The sequence below is a fragment of the Nematostella vectensis genome, chromosome 8 (genome assembly GCF_932526225.1).
Source record: "Nematostella vectensis chromosome 8, jaNemVect1.1, whole genome shotgun sequence".
NCBI lineage: Eukaryota > Metazoa > Cnidaria > Anthozoa > Actiniaria > Edwardsiidae > Nematostella > Nematostella vectensis.
The window spans coordinates 8,637,998-8,654,386 of record NC_064041.1 but is presented as its reverse complement, the minus strand read 5'-3'; the positions used below and the strand labels follow the sequence as shown (position 1 = coordinate 8,654,386).

At 39.0% G+C, this 16,389-nt stretch overlaps 3 protein-coding genes across 3 annotated transcripts; 2 read left to right on the top strand and 1 right to left on the bottom strand.

Annotated features, from left to right (window-relative positions):
• Positions 1–197: 197 nt before the first annotated feature.
• Positions 198–5,231, bottom strand: LOC5519304 (uncharacterized protein C11orf98 homolog). The gene is made up of 4 exons (XM_001639171.3): positions 5,041–5,231; positions 4,126–4,259; positions 3,354–3,451; positions 198–1,647 (listed from the first exon to the last, which is right to left on the bottom strand). The coding sequence occupies exons 1-4, from the start codon at positions 5,074–5,076 to the stop codon at positions 1,577–1,579; spliced, it is 339 nt and encodes a 112-aa protein (XP_001639221.1). The 5' UTR covers positions 5,077–5,231; the 3' UTR covers positions 198–1,576.
• A 187-nt stretch (positions 5,232–5,418) lies between these two features.
• LOC5519301 (deaminated glutathione amidase) lies at positions 5,419–11,006 on the top strand. The gene is made up of 6 exons (XM_001639219.3): positions 5,419–5,830; positions 6,336–6,491; positions 6,864–7,067; positions 7,504–7,614; positions 9,107–9,208; positions 9,838–11,006. Exons 1-6 carry the CDS (start codon positions 5,480–5,482, stop codon positions 10,009–10,011), a joined length of 1,098 nt encoding a protein of 365 aa, XP_001639269.2. The 5' UTR covers positions 5,419–5,479; the 3' UTR covers positions 10,012–11,006.
• Positions 11,007–11,356: 350 nt separating this feature from the next.
• On the top strand, positions 11,357–16,029 carry LOC5519318 (peroxiredoxin-6). The gene is made up of 5 exons (XM_001639218.3): positions 11,357–11,719; positions 14,391–14,700; positions 14,808–14,881; positions 14,980–15,052; positions 15,473–16,029. Exons 1-5 carry the CDS (start codon positions 11,634–11,636, stop codon positions 15,602–15,604), a joined length of 675 nt encoding a protein of 224 aa, XP_001639268.1. The 5' UTR covers positions 11,357–11,633; the 3' UTR covers positions 15,605–16,029.
• Positions 16,030–16,389: the final 360 nt, after the last annotated feature.

Here is a 16,389-nt window from a genome sequence, read left to right as displayed (position 1 = left end):
GATGGGGGGGGAAGGGGGGGGGCGACCCCAGTGTACAGCCCTGCATATACTATGTCGACTATATACGTCAGGAATCAGAATACGGTCGTATGACACCTGTTTTGGCATAGTCTATGTAGAAAAAAAGATATATGACATATATGTGGAGAAAAGATGTGACAATGCTGAAGTGTCAAGTACAGAAATGGAATTCAGCATTTTTATTTGTAGATATTTTATTTGACATTCGAAAGTTCTTTTACAAACTACAGTAGATAAAATATCTTTACTTTCTCTCTAGAATTGTACAGTAGTTGTACACTCCGTTTTTATAAGAACGTCTAATTCTCAGTTGAGGCTGGGCCATTTTTATTTTTGGGACATTTTAAGGCTTAATATGTTCTTAACGATGTTCTTAAATTTTTTAGTGTATTTAAGAATATAATACCCAATGAATTATTAGGAAGAGAATTACTCTAATAATCAAAAGCAATAATAAGGTTGTTACTATTAGCATAATTTGTTCTGCATTTCTAAATGCATGAGGACAAAAAAAGAAACATTTTTCTGCTATCTGAGCCTAAGCATGTTCTTAAGATTTGGTGAAATCTCAGGCTGGACGTTCTTATAAAAAAGAGTGTTTGTCAAGAATGACCATTTTCATAGACAATACCAAAATCAGACGTCCACTTTAGCAGTTCTTGTCAATACACAAACTACAGCATAACTTGCATAGACTGTCTTAGATGAGGTATTTTGCTTAGTATCTAGCTAATCTGCAGCTTTCTAGGGCTTCTTAATCAAGGGGACTTCAACTAATTATTATAAGCTGCCCTAGAAAAACAGCTGCAGTTATATTATCCTATTCAAAAAAAAAAAAAACAGTGCCCGTCACCCCCAACCACATCTCTTTCTGGCCACAATCATGTCCAGTTGTTATTAGGATGTGATGATCCCCTAGAATGACACCAAGTAAGTAGAATTTTATACCCTAAAAGATAGAACAATCACCCCAAAAGATAATACAGTTTCATTGGCCATGACTCAGCCCCTAAAGACTTAGATTTTGACAGCAAAACTGGTACATGACTGCTTCCTACTTAGGGCAAATATTACAAAATCTATTTTGAGTATTTAAATTATTATGTTAATAGACTTATAATTTTTAATTTATTGGATTAACACCAAAAACGTAAAAGCGTTTACAAGGTACCAATAAGGTGTCTGTCTGTCCGCCTGTCTGTGTGTGGCAAATCTGTTATTTGCAAAAACCAATCATGCAAATAATACACATATAAGAAAATTTCATTAAACTAGATTTAGTTGTATTGAGGCAAAATTTAAAAACAGCTCGATTCTATGGCTAAAGTAAAAAATAATTTGAATAATAACAGTGTTAAGTTGGGGATTCAGAGTCAATTATATACCGTAAACATGGCATGTATGCATACTGTATCTAGCTCTTCTGACCAATGGTGTGCTTTATACACACTTTGTTACCACTACTAACATTAACCTTCTTTTTTGCATGTTCAACATCACTTTCGCTGTGGTTTCTGAGAATAGTGTGTGTTTCACCTCCATTGTCTATCTGCCTCTAATCCATCTCCATTTTGAAATCTTGATTCTTTTGAGGGTCATTTCCTTTAGTTTTGGATTCAATGGTAACTAAAAACAAAATAAAAAGTTATTGTGCCTCAGTTCTTGTTTTACACAAATATAACACTTTGTCTGTACAAGAACCCATAAAAAAAAGACAATGTCATGATCTTTGCTGGAATTTCCAAACATTTAACTGGAATTTAAGAAAAAAAATAAATTTTCATACAAAATATTGTATATGGTACCGGTAAGGTAGTGGTGGTACCTATTATCGGACAGTGCCCTATTATCGGACACTCAAAAAAAATCGTAAATATCTCAAACAATAGGAAAACATGCTGAAAAATGACCCATCGAGTCAAAGAAACAACATTCAGAAAACATGCATTCTGAAGCTTTTTACGAGTGTTTATTGTTTTTTCAAAACTAGAAATAATTTTCTCTCGCACACCGCAAAATGGCGATTGAAATCCTCTCTTTGACTTGAATACGCGGGGATGAAAGAAAAGAAGCAGTAAAAAAGTCCAAGATTTACCGATTGTGATAAAAGTCACTCGGTGAATTGGCCACTTTGTTGTTGATCTCCCAGGATGCTATTTGGACGCTGTTTCCAAGGACACTTTGTGATAGCTCGAATTGTTCGTAACTTACCTGGGTGCCCTATTATCGGACAGCCGAGCAATCATCAAATGATTCAATGTAAATTTGAGCAAATGCACATTTTGCTGTGCAGTTTGTCACATGCGCAATGCATGTGTTTTGAATCGCTTGCTACGGGGAAGAAAGAGTCTCAAACTAAAATCTATCGTGAGTTTTGCAAAGTACATATGTCAACAATTATTGTCTGCAGTATTTTAATTAAAACGAAGAATGATTTTCCTGTTGTTTTTTTAGAAGAAAGCTGCTGTCCGATAATAGGGCTAGGGTGTCCGATAATAGGGCTAGGTATCCGAAATTTAACCATCAAATTTTTGTTAAATTGGTCGTATTATTATGTTTAATAGTCAGTGATTTCTTGCTGTAAAACATAAGACTGAATTGTGTTTTGTACATGGGATATTTTAGCATAAGTCTAAAGTGTCCAATAATAGGTACTACTACCTTATATAAAATTTAACACATCTAAAGAATAAGGCAACTATGGTTCAGAAAACCAACCTTATAAACAATGCTTCTTGAATTACGCGCTTGTGCAGAAGCACGTAATTTGTCTTTCTCCGCGTAATGCACGTAATCCACAAATTTCTGCGTAATCTCACATAATTTGGCTAAATTTTGAAAGACAAAACATAAATACACAGCTGGTGTGTTTTTTTAGGGTTCTTATCTCTATTTCTTGTAAAGATAGATATTCTTCATATATTTCGAACTGAATTTCAAAAACAAATAAAATGGCTGGGCGTTCTTTGCTAAACCGAGAATGCCTAGGACTAATAATAAAATACATTTTTTAATTAGCTGGTGGCTAGGAGCCGATGAAAACTCGCCTAAGATATTTTCGCGCAAAAAATTTCCCTTTTCAAGTTATTTTGTGCTTTCCTTCAGTACATAATGTAGTTTGGACGTAACAGTTGATATTTCGTGTAATTTAGAGCATAATTCAGTAAAGAATTTTGCAAAATTTTGATTTTTAAAGAAAATGTATTGCAGAATTCCACGTAATTTAGCATGTAATGATTGATTTTCCATGCAATTTAGCAAAGAATTCTGCATAATTCTGAGTTTTTTTCCACGTAATCCCAGAAGCCCTGTACAAAAAATACTGTGCATACCATCCATAGAAGACTCCTCTTTGACCTGTTTCTTTATTTGCTTCAAAATCAATCTCTTTTTCTTCCCAGAAAGAGTTATGTTTGCCTTTGGATTAGTCCTGAGATACATAAAAATCGCATTTTAGGTACCAGTATAAGTTTTTTCAGTATAGGGAGGGTTTGGCTAAAGGTGTTCAGTAAAGTGGAGGTTGGGTACAACTTGTTAACTACAGGAAAGCTGAACAAAAACTGACAATTGTCCAGTGTAGAGAGGGTTTGGTAAAAGTTGTTCAATTTACAGAGGTTGTACAGGATGTTCAGAATAGGAAGGGGTCAGGAAAAAAGTTCTAAAATTTGACGAGGGTCAAGTAAAAGTTATTCAGTTTTTTGTGGGAAGGTTTGGGTAAAACTTTTTATAGTATATGGTGGGCTGGACAAAACATGTTCAGTTTATGGAGGGCTGGACAAAACTTGTTCAGTTTATGGAGGGCTGGACAAAACTTGTTCAGTTTAAGAAGGGCTGGACAAAACTTGTTCAGTTTATGGAGGGCTGGACAAAACATGTCCAGTTTATGGAGGGCTGGACACAAATTGTTTAGTAATAGTGAGGGTTAGACAAAGTTGTTCAAGTATACAGTAGGGAGGGTTGGATACAATTTGTTCAGTTTCAGAAGGGTTGGGCACAAGTTTTTCAGAATAGGGAGGGCTGGGTACAAATTGTTTAGTTTTAGGATGGTTTGTGTAAAAAGTTTTGTCTTGTACGCACTTGCTATTTATAATCTTGAGTGAATACCTTGTTTTTTTGAGGATGTGTGAAGAAGTCAAGTCATCTTGGGCTTTTTTTCTTATTCCTCCTCCTACTTTTTGTTGCTTTTTGTGCTGTTGTTTTTTTACTCTGCGCAGCTTATTTAGATTTTTCTTAAGAGCCTTTAAAAAGAAAGCACAACACATCAGCTTCAGTGTAGCTGATTTCCAATCATATGTATGGGAGACGGGGGCAGATTTAGGGGTGGGCCAAGCAGCCCCCTATTTTCAGATATTTGGCTTTGAAATAAAAAAAAATATAAGGAAATACACGGAAGAACATTGAATCCGCCCCCCCCCCCCCCCCCCTTTCTTGAAACCCTTGTTTCTGCCTCCCCTTTTTGGAGCTCTTGGATCTGCCCCTCAGAGATTCTGCCCAACTACCTCTCTTCTTAAGATTCCTGTGTTTTGTTTAAAATAAGCCAATCAGATAAAGGGTTACCTTTTTCAGTACCACTTGGAATGGGTAAAATAACGAACAAATGAGGGATGACATGGGGAAGGTATAGAAAAGTTAATCACTAGAAAGCACTTAAGAAATTTTAAAATTTTACAATCAGAATTTACAAGAGATGTGATTGGCTTAAACATATACAAAGGCAACCTAGAAGTCAAGTACATGGTGCTTGATAGAGAGTATCAGATAGGGGATGGAGAGGGAGTAGGGAGTGGATAACCACTTCATGCAATAACTGCCGCTATAGTAACTGTTATTATTTGGTCTATATGAAAAAAATGAGAACCAATCAAGAACCTAAACAGTCGATTTATATGAACCTATTCAGCTAAGATTCTGGGTTCTTATTACTTATATTCATATGCGGTAGTTTACTATAGGGCCCTCCATTTCACTACTGCATTTCAACATAATCAAAGAAGTTGCTAGAGTGAGATTTCTACTCACCGTTCGAGGTTTGTTGATAGCGTTTCCCCCAGCCATACCACAGGCCTTTTCTGAAGCTTACGAATATCAACAAGACGACCTTGTGGGGCTATTTTTCGCGACTTTTATGACTGCTGCTCTGATATTAATATTTTTATAGTTTTCCCAACGCACGTTGGTGTGAGCCTGCGTTTAGTCAGCAGTTTACAACACAGGAAAACCAAAATAAAAGCATATAAAAATAAACAATTATAAGTGTGTACCATATTATCCGATTTTGTTTGAATTGTGTGTTCTGAATTTACTGCCATATCACTAGAAGTACAGTTTTCCTTTTTTTAACTATTTTATTTAAGCATTAATCTTTTTTTATATAAAATTCACATCATTTCCTCTTGGGCTCCCTGTTGTTTTGATATTTTCGAAAACATGGCGGCCGGTTCATCAAGTCGGCGGGAATATGACTTTCAGAATCCTTGCTTCACTACCTGTACAACCTGCTTCGATGTCATTTGTGAGACATTTTAGATGCTACTACGTCACAGAAACAATCCTCTACAAGAAGCAAAATTGGTTATTTTGCTCTCAAGTTTCGAAGTTTTCCTTTATCAAAAAATCGTTCCGTTCGCTTTCGACATCAACTTTTGCATTCATTCCAGAATCTTCGCTTTTCAAATCTTATCAAATGAGCATGAAAAGTTCTAAGTCATCGACAATTGCGATTTGTCAGATGACTTGCACAGCCGATTTAGAGGCGAACTTTCGCCAATGCCAAGAGCTCATCAGAAAGGGTAGTCGGAAAGGCGCGGAGGTAATGTGGTTAATTGAGTAACTGAAACAATGCCGATCACTCATTTGTTATTGTTTACAATTGAAATACAACAGTTTATTCGCAGAGAAATTCAAAATAACGATCTACGAATGAAGTCTGATAAGTAATTGACAATATTTGATTAAAAATATACCTTTTACTCACTTGAATTAGCCGATGGAAATGGGTGCTTTGTGTGACTCGTCTTAGCGGGCGCATAAAATAGCGGCGCGATTGGTGTTCTTTAAGTATACTCTTATCTTTAAAAGCAACTATTCTACAAAATAAATTACCACATCATTTTGTCATCACATGACATCACATCAGAAAAATTCTATTATCTTAGCTGTTGAAGTATCTGCAGTGATGAATTTAGCCTTTTAACATTACTTGTGAGGTATAAATTTTAATAATATATATTTTGTTAATATTTTCCCCGTAACTTCATCAAGCAACGTTCCCCCACCTCTCCCTCTCTTAATTCCCATGTTTCCATTTCCGACAGGTCGTCTTTCTTCCAGAAGGCTTTGACTTCTTAATGAAAGACAAAGAAAAAATATTAGAATTGGCTGAGCATTTAGATGGACCAAGGATTAGCAAAATGTGTAAATTGGCTGAAGAAAATGGTGTCTGGCTTTCTCTTGGTGGCTTTCACTGTAAGGTATTTTTCTTGATGTCATTATCATCTAAGGTACATGATTACTGTTTTTACTTGAGGTATATAAGCATGAGCCAAGAAGGACGGCTCTAGGTACCTTGGTTCATGTCCCCTTCCAATGCCCCCAAAATCCTCTTCCAAAATTTTAATCTGGGGAAATATAAAAAAGGGAGCTGCCAACCCCCTTCCCTGTTTCCATCACTGCCACACGCTTTTTAAGTCAGGCTTGTGTTCTTTAGGTATTGACCAAATAAAGATTGCAAACTAATTTTCTTATTTGAACAGTGTAAGAAGAACACCAAACTTCAACACCAAATAAGAATGCGTGACATCTAGCGGAAACTCCTTGATAATATGGATATGTTGTTGTTGCAGCATCCATCTGAGACAAGGCGAGTTCTTAACTGCCATGTTGTTATTGATAATAAAGGGAGGATTGCTGCTAGCTATAACAAGACCCACTTGTTTGATGTTAACATTGAGGGTGGTCCTTGTTTGAAGGAGTCAGCATTTATTGCACATGGAGACAGGATTGTCCCCCCTGTCAGTACACCTGTTGGGAAACTAGGACTTGGAATCGTATCCTTACAGCTTCTATACTGTAATTGCTCAAATAAGTATCCCCCTCAAATAAGTGCCTCGCTTATAAGTAAAATCATGAATAAGGGTTTCCCCTTAACCATGTCTAAACCTGTGGCACTTTATAGGGCTCAATGATGAGAAGTACTATACATTAAAGGGGAGTAACGGAAACTAAAAACACAACATGGTTCTGGGAATCTATACTCCTTGCACATTGTTTTGAGGTAAGGGGTATTAGGGTGATGATTAAATTCCAAATTTATTTATTTATAGCTGTTTCCCATGTTCATCTTTTTTAGGTTCTTTTTTTTTAATTGATTAGTTTACTCATTAAATTCTGCTCCCCCATTATTAGAATATCATATTATTTGTATGCCTGTATCTATTAAGCTTTGAGTATCTTTTCCTTGATAAACTAACCTTTGTCTAATAGTGCTATGACCTTCGTTTTCCTGAGTTCTCAATGATCTTGGCTAGACAAGGTGCAGACATCCTAAGTTTCCCATCAGCTTTTACTTTCCACACTGGCTCGGCACACTGGGAGGTAAGGGTTCTGGTTCACTGGGAGGTAAGGGTACTGGTTTATTGGGGGGTAAGGTTACTGGTTCACTGGAAGGTAAGGGTACTGGTTCACTAGGAGGTAAGGGTACTGGTTCACTGAGAGGTAGGGCTACTGGTTCACTGGAAGATAAGGGTACTGGTTCACTGGAAGGTAAGGGTACTGGTTCACTGGGAGGTAAGGGTACTGGTTCACTGGAAGGTAAGGGTACTGGTTCACTGGGAGGTAAGGGTACTGGTTCACTAGGAGGTAAGGGTACTGGTTTACTGGGAGGTAAGGGTACTGGTTCACTGAGAGGCAGGGCTACTGGTTCACTGGAAGGTAAGGGTACTGGTTCACTGGAAGGTAAGGGTACTGGTTCACTGGGAGGTAAGGGTACTGGTTCACTAGGAGGTAAGGGTACTGGTTTACTGGGAGGTAAGGGTACTGGTTCACTGAGAGGTAGGGCTACTGGTTCACTGGAAGGTAAGGGTACTGGTTCACTGGAAGGTAAGGGTACTGGTTCACTGGGAGGTAAGGGTACTGGTTCACTGGGAGGTAAGGGTACTGGTTCACTAGGAGGTAAGGGTACTGGTTTACTGGGAGGTAAGGGTACTGGTTCACTGAGAGGTAGGGCTACTGGTTCACTGGAAGGTAAGGGTACTGGTTCACTGGAAGGTAAGGGTACTGGTTCACTGGGAGGTAAGGGTACTGGTTCACTGGGAGGTAAAGGTACTGGTTTGCTGGAAGGTAAGGGTACTGGTTCACTAGGAGGTAAGGGTACTGGTGCACTGGGAGGTAAGGGTACTGGTTTATTGGGGGGTAAGGTTACTGGTTCACTAGGAAGTAAGGGTACTGGTTCACTGGAAGGTAAGGGTACTGGTTCACTGGGAGGTAAGGGTACTGGTTCACTGGGGGCCAAGGGTACTGGTTCACTGGAAGGTAAGGGTACTGGTTCACTCGAAGGTAAGGGTACTGGTTCAGTGGGAGGTAAGAGTACTGGTTCACTGGGAGGTAAGGGTACTGGTACTGATTCACTGGAAGGTAAGGGTACTGGTTCACTGGGAGGTAAGGGTACTGGTTCACTGGGAGGTAAGGGTACTGGTTCAGTGGGAGGTAAGGGTACTGGTTCACTGGAAGGTAAGGGTACTGGTTCACTCGAAGGTAAGGGTACTGGTTCAGTGGGAGGTAAGGGTACTGGTTCACTGGGAGGTAAGGGTACTGGTTCACTCGAAGGTAAGGGTACTGGTTCACTGGAAGGTAAGGGTACTGGTTCAGTGGGAGGTAAGGGTACTGGTTCACTGGGAGGTAAGGGTACTGGTTCACTCGAAGGTAAGGGTACTGGTTCACTGGAAGGTAAGGGTACTGGTTTATTGGGGGTAAGGGTACTTTTGGCTATCCCATGATTCCTCTGTCATACTGACTCAGTTATGGCTATCCCATGATTCCTCTGTCATACTGACTCCTTAGTTGTGGGTATCCCATGATTCCTCTGTAGGTTCTGTTGAGGAGCCGTGCTATTGAGACTCAGTGTTACGTTGTCGCAGCTGCACAATGCGGAAAGCTCTATGAAGGCCGTGAAGCATATGGACATTCCATGGTAGGTACACATTGGCGAAATTGGGAGGGGGGGAGGTGGCTACAACCTCATAGAAGTCCTTCGATATTCACCCACCCACTATAAGCGTAATGTTTGCTTAGGCGAACCCCCTGTTTCATTTTCACCAATTAGATCGCACGCTATCGCAAATGCATGAAAATAAAAAGTTTACGTTTTCTTACGCTTGCTTTGTTTTGCGTGCGGGAGTGAGTTGAGACAAAAAAACGTAAATGCACACTCTATGAAGCAAATGTGTGTTCATTTAGGCTTTTCACTAGAGAAGGAATCGGGAGGGAAAGCAGAGTCGTAAAACGCGTTCAAGTAAATCAGTGAGAAGGAGACGCGATCGGAGAAGTAAATAAATAAACCGTTCCGAACAACTTCCGAACTACCCCAGGGAGACGCCATATTGAAAATTACCCAGAAGACCCTGGGGACGAGGTTGCTTCCGAACTGATTTTCCCACTGGTGGTAAACATCTACTGCTTTCTTTACTGATTCTTTACTGAAAATAGGCCTTTAAAGAGTTCAACTGAGTCTCCTTTTTGCCTCACATTTTTATTGCGTTGCGTCCTTTAGGCTTAGGACGTTTGCTTCACGAGTGTGAAATTCTTGTTCTTTTTTCTAAGGTTGTGGATCCATGGGGAACTGTTGTTGCGCAGTGCCAGGACGGGATCGGCTTATGTATGGCGGAAATCGATCACCAGTACATCCAGAAAGTTCGCTCGGGGATGCCTATATTGTCGCATCGCCGAGTAGATCTTTACGGGAGCTTGGCTGCTAAAGAAAGGGATATGGAGTGACAGAAGGTGTTGCCTCGACATGGTTGAAGAGCGTGGTGATCCTTGACAGTGATCCGGCTGGTGTGGAATAATTGTAGATGGTTGCTTGCGAGGTTCATAACACTTGGAGGTTTGGAGAGGTCGAAGCTAGGAAGGTTAGATTATTCTTTTGAGGCAATGAGTCTAATTACTCCTTACCCCTCCTCTACATCCTTAGACAAACGGACGTTCCTGGCCTAAAGGGAATCGACGGCAGCGGAAGACAACATGGGAAAAATAATGTAAAAATTCAATTGAAAAAAAAAACAAAAACAAAGAAATGAATTCGCACTCGGTCCAATATTTCAACAACGACCTCAAACACTTCTAAAGTTGAAATAGGTTAGAAGCTAGGCTTAGGTAAAACAGTTTAGGTCGTTTAGCGTGAATAAAAATTCTGCAGGTCGTTTCTACTTCTATGGCGTGCAAAGGTTTGAGGTGCTCTCGATCGGCTTGCAAGTCATTTCAGCGTGGTCTCAGTAAGTTAGGGTTTGGACGCACTAAAAATTATGCGAGCGCATAAAATAAATGAGAAATGGACAAAGGGAAGAGATTTTTTTCCATCTAATTGCGCCCCCCCCTCCCCTTCCATTTTTTGCGCTCGCCGTTTTTTTTTTTCGCGCGTTCAAAAACAAAGCTTTTCCGAATAATTCTAATTAAGAGCCGGCGTGATACGTTAACCTAATTTCACCGAAAGAGCGCGATCGGCTTAGAAGTTTCGTAGTGGATGTCGATTATATTTATTTAATACAGGCATAGCTAATATTAACTATTGAATATGATACAGGTCACTTCGGTATTTCGTTACTTTATTTTGCGGCTTCGCGGCTTAGTGAAACTTGGAGCCTCTGTGACCAAGGTAAATGAGAGCCGGTTCGCAGGCTATTATTATTGATGTAAGTTATTATGTAAGGTTTTGAAAATATTAGGTGGACATGTGCCCTACTCCCAAATGAGTTGATAAAATTTCAATTGAATAATTGTTTATTTTTATTAGTTAAGAAAAGTCGCCCTGCTTTCTTTTTTGTTGTTTCGGGTGAGCCAGGTGCCCGAGAATGCAGATCTTTCGCATCGCGGAAAGGAATTCGTTAAGCAATTTATTAAACCATTTCCCTTGCTTTTCTATATTGCATTGTTACTAAATTTTCTTTCTTTGACACCATGTTTTCCCCACTTGAAGTTTTTTAACCATATTTTTTTTTCTCACTATTGCTATGCAAATAGAATTCTGATTTGGTTATTCTTGCCCCTCCGCCATTCTTGTTTGACACCCATTCAACAATGAACTTATTTTTCATTATGTCAAAGTCTTAGTTAGTAAGCTTCCTTGCTTCCTTCATCGTCAAAATAGAAAACGCAACGCAAAGGAAAAGAGATAAAATGGCACTGCCGACGAAAACTGGCAATTTCTGAGATCTCTCTGGCCTAAAACCGCAGAAAAATATACCCAATATCAAAGACCCTGTGTTGATCCGGGACACCGAAGAATGGTTGCTGTCTACGCACTCTGATTGGTCACCGAAAGCCTTATTTTGCCACTCCTTCCAAAGTCGAGCCTTACTGTTCGCCTTAGCCTCAGTACATAACTACTTCCAGCCTTCAAAATGCCCAATCTCGGAGATGAATTCCCCAACTTTACCGCGGATTCGACCATTGGGACAATCAACTTCCATGATTTTATAAAGGATTCGTAAGTATGCAAATGTCAGAAGGTTTTTATTATGCACCGAATGTTTGAATTTAATACATAAACTTCCGCATAATGCACTAAAGATGACTCATCATTTCACCCGAGGACCATCTAACTAGCAATTTGATATTAATCATTGACATAAAACATTTTATATTATACTCCCAAATATTTTGATTTTTCATGTAGCGCTCATATCTCAATTAAGCTACCAGTTATACAACTGTACTACTTTATGTACTTTCGTTTCGATATTGGACCGTTCTATGTGCGCAGCGAACCTAGACCTGTGATAATCAGATAAGTAATCCTCGGCGATATCTCCAACCTGCGTTACACAAAATCTAGTTTACCTCCTAGACTCTAGCAAACCCCTTGGCGGATGTAACTATAAAACGTTATGTAAGCTAGAACGAAGCGGAAACTGTAGGATAATGGACCGTTGATTGCATTCTTAAGTTACTGTTCTGTTCTGATCGCATTGTGTTTGATTGTTTAAATATTGACAACACAGAGTTTTTTAAAGAGACTGCGTAAGCTTTCAGGAAACCATTTTCGATGGTTGAACCTGCCTAACATTGATTGGTTTATTAGGGTTTGAAGCAATTAATGATAGGAAAATTATATGCTTGAGTAGCTCTCACAACCACTCGGTCCAAAATGTGGCAATATTATGTGCAAATGTAACTATCATCAAATAGAATGTAATCATCAAAAATTATTGCTGCATGCCAGACTCGGTTATTATTATGTTTTTTTGTAAAATTTTCTGCTGGGTTGCAGCCTGCCAACCTGCACCTACTTTTAGTATATTTTATGAGATTATACTAATTAGACAAATTATCATATACCATTTTACCATATAAAAGGGCCTAAGCCCCGCCCCCATTTTTCAAATTGAGAGAGTCTAATGTGGCGACCATTACCGTTACGAGCCCAGTAAAGAAAGAATGCCCCCAAATCTAATGATTTGATATCAAATGAATAAATAATTTCCCAAATTAAAGAAAATATATGTTTGATTTGTACTTCAAGCTCTTCTTGGCAGCGAGAAATGCATATTTGTTTTAGAATTCATACATATGCGGCGCGATTTCAAATCTCCCTCCTTTCCCTTCAACGCCATTTTTGGTATGCTTACCTTCCCAACCCTCCTAGAGAATGATTTAGTGAGCTTGGGTCCGCAATGACCACGGTAATTGCTAGCAGTCTATCCTAGGGGATAATGCGTGCAACAGGGTGCAAACAGCAAAATTTTGCAGTTCTTAGTGTGTTTAGAAAAGATTTCGTCTCATTTCTTTGCACTTTTCTTGGCGGGTAGCATTCGTATTTCAATCAGACATTCAGGGAAATATGAAGAGCATTGTACTCTGGAAAGAAGCACCTAAAATGGGGAGAAGAGCAAAGCAAGACAGGAAGAAAAAAACATTGCAGAAAAAAATATGTGTTTTTAAAGCTGTAGTGTACTCACCAGTAAAACTTATTCTAGTGAAACCATTGCACATCAACTGAATGGAACATTTTGGCTTATTCAAAAGTATAATCTATAATGCAGTTTATCAAATGACTGGTAGCTATACACTTCAGGAATAGTTAAATCAATTTCATAGCAACAAAACATGTTTCCTTTATAAAGGAATGATTATGATTAAATCACAGGGAAAATGTAATACTGTATATCTTGTTGCTATTCAGATGTCATGACTTGCTTCTTTGGTATAGCTAGGATGAAATCATATAATTAATTAGAAATTATATAATAAATTCAACATGCAAGTTTGGCCCCCAATTCATCCAGACAGATATTTACTAAACTGTTTATTTAACATTACTAGAATAAAAGAAAATGGACTGCTTTGTCTGATGATTGATGTGTACTGATAGAAAAGTCCCAACAATAAAAAAAACCTACCAGTACTTTATACTTAAACTCCAACTTATAGAAGCTTGTAAATAGATTTAAAACTTCACACACCACAAAACAATCTTGTCCGAGCTCAGGGCAATGTAAAAAGAAAAACAAACAACAGGAAAGCAAGATTTTATCTACAAGCAATATCTTTTCTATAGAAGGCCTGCATTACTTCTGTTGGCAGTTATATGGACAAAGTCAAGATGCCTTTTCTAGCAAAACAGAGTTTCCCCGCCACTTTAAGTACCTATAAGCTTATGATGACTTATTTAAATCCTGTTTTCTGAGTTAAAGCTATAAAAAGTAAATTTTAGGCATAAAAAACTCGCCTTTTTTCTAAGGTTGTTTTCCGACCATGCGTTTGCTCGTATTTTTTATTTGCGTAAATCATGATTGTTTCATATCTTATTTCTACTAAGTTTCCTTTTTTACACATTCTGTCGGACTAGAAGATAGAATTGGTATTTTCATACATCAGGAAGCGCTTTGAAACCTCTCCCTCTGCATTTTGTACTGACCTGCTTTTCTCAAATTATAAGGAAATGACCAGTAGGGGTGTGGCTGTGCCCCCCCCCCCCAGTTTTCTTAAAGTCCCTTGTATCACCGCTCCCCCTGTTTTTCTATGTCTGTTATGGCGAACTACACCCTAAACCCTGTTATGGCCCTGATATGGCTAACATTTTATTCTTTCTTTTTTTTTTGCTTGATCTGAATGGTTTACTAGAAAAAGATAACTCTAAAAACACTTTTAATTTCTAGATGGGCGATTCTTTTCTCCCACCCTGCAGACTACACCCCTGTCTGCACCACAGAGCTTGGGCGTGTTGCGCAACTTGAACCAGAGTTCAAGAAACGTGGCGTCAAGATGGCTGGGTTGTCTTGTGATGATGCAGAATCTCACCGTGGCTGGGTCAAGGACATAACCAAGTATAATTTGGAACAGAATAAGTCATCTGCTAAGTTCAACTACCCTATCATTGCCGATGAGAGGCGTGAACTTGCTGTCAAGCTGGGTATGGTTGATCCGGATGAGAAGGATTCCAAGGGCCTTCCTCTGACATGCAGGGCTGTGAGTATAAATTTATAATTTTTTCAACATAGGAATCCTCTTCTTATCTTTTTGACCCACTCTGGCAGCCCTTCAGTCTTTCTAAGATTTACATAATATATCCTCAGGTTTTTATCATTGGCCCTGACAAGAAGTTGAAACTGTCTATTTTGTACCCTGCCACAACTGGCCGCAACTTTGAGTAAGTCAGCTATGGCATAATAAATTGTAAAGATAATGAAATATTGCTTGATTGATAAAAGGCTATCAGATATTGATGATTATTTTTCTGTTTCTCAGTGAGATTCTGCGTGTGATTGACTCCCTGCAGCTCACAGCTACCAAGAAGGTGGCAACACCCGTGGACTGGAAGGTATGACTTGCCAATTGTCTTGCATGAAATAAGTGACTTGCAGTAACTGGGCCTTTTTGTGTAGCAAACTTGCATGAATTTGTCCATCAAAAGGTCAAGTGACTTCTTGGGGCAAGTCACATATTGATGCAATATAGGTCGATAGCTGAGGTGTAGCTGGGATTTAGGCTTAGGATTGGTGCGAGGGTGATATTATGCAAAACATATGAAAATTAAAGCTGCAACAAGGCTGTTTTTTAGTGGTTTGATAAGGGTTGTTTTACCCCCCCCCCCCCCCCCCCTCCAACCCCCTCACATCCTGAACCCACCCCCTAGCTACAAGTCTGTTGGTGTTTTCAGGACATGCTATTTGCCTTAGTACATTTTCCCCTGATTTACCAGAGAACAGCCTAATCTATTTTCTTTTTCTTTTTGCAAAAGCTTGGAGGTGATTGCATGGTCATCCCATCTATCAAGCCAGAGGAAGAAGGCACCATCTTCCCAAAGGGTGTACGCGCCTTAGACCTCCCTTCAGGAAAACGCTATCTCCGCTACACCCCACAGCCTGAGTAACTATTCTCCTACAACTATGGATGTTGATACTGCACCCCTCCTGGAATTGACAAAGCCTATGAGATATGCCACACTGCTAGTAGTTGTTACCTGATTTTGTGTCTTTGCAAAATAGCCTTAGCGAGGTTTATAAACCGTTTTTTCAATTAAGGTTGCACTAAGAGAATCCATGTGTTGCTTTTTGGGTGATATAAATGACAAAATCCTGATCTCTGAAATCTATTTGTCTGGATGTTTTGGTGTCCAGATACTGTACCTGGATGAGTTTGTAATAACGCTATTTGTGCTGTAGGTTTGGTGAGATGGATTCTTAGAGTACAACCTTGTTTAAAATAGTTGCATACCTAGTCACCAGTAATCACATATGCAAAAAAGCGAATTTGTTTATATCCTGTTGTAGTATAAAATAAATGAGAAGTTTTCAAGTTTTTTTTTCTTGTTGTTGTTGTTGTTGTTTTTTTTTTGCTTTGCCTATTATTTCGTCTCACTCGGTACGTACACACGTATGACTTCTTTCCCCCCTCCTCAGCGCATCCTGGGTACTCGACCGTCACATGTAGTTTCTACAGTGCTAGCATTAATACTAACCAAATTTCTACAAAATGATAAAATCCAGGAGTTCTCATCCTCGGAAACCCAGGGAAATTTTCCTCTAACGTTTAGAGGAAAATACCCCTGGGTTTCCGAGGATAAGCAGTTACAAAAGGGGGAGGTGCGAAACAAGGGTAAAAAAAAAGTGGGGCAGATTCAGTGTTCTCCCATGAATTTCCTTTCATTTTTATGCT

Excerpts from the sequence above, each read along its gene's own strand:
- LOC5519318 (XM_001639218.3), top strand. The coding sequence starts at position 11,634 with ATGCCCAATCTCGGAGATGAATTCCCCAACTTTACCGCGGATTCGACC. Across the intron at positions 14,882-14,979 it reads ACAACTGGCCGCAACTTTGA|TGAGATTCTGCGTGTGATTG; the intron begins GTAAGTCAGCTA and ends TCTGTTTCTCAG. Across the intron at positions 15,053-15,472 it reads CAACACCCGTGGACTGGAAG|CTTGGAGGTGATTGCATGGT; the intron begins GTATGACTTGCC and ends TTTTTGCAAAAG.
- LOC5519304 (XM_001639171.3), bottom strand. The coding sequence starts at position 5,076 with ATGGCTGGGGGAAACGCTATCAACAAACCTCGAACG. Across the intron at positions 4,260-5,040 it reads CTATCAACAAACCTCGAACG|GCTCTTAAGAAAAATCTAAA; the intron begins GTGAGTAGAAAT and ends TTCTTTTTAAAG. Across the intron at positions 1,648-3,353 it reads AGAGGAGTCTTCTATGGATG|TTACCATTGAATCCAAAACT; the intron begins GTATGCACAGTA and ends TTTTGTTTTTAG.
- LOC5519301 (XM_001639219.3), top strand. The coding sequence starts at position 5,480 with ATGACTTTCAGAATCCTTGCTTCACTACCTGTACAACCTGCTTCGATG. Across the intron at positions 5,831-6,335 it reads GTAGTCGGAAAGGCGCGGAG|GTCGTCTTTCTTCCAGAAGG; the intron begins GTAATGTGGTTA and ends CATTTCCGACAG. Across the intron at positions 7,615-9,106 it reads CTGGCTCGGCACACTGGGAG|GTTCTGTTGAGGAGCCGTGC; the intron begins GTAAGGGTTCTG and ends ATTCCTCTGTAG.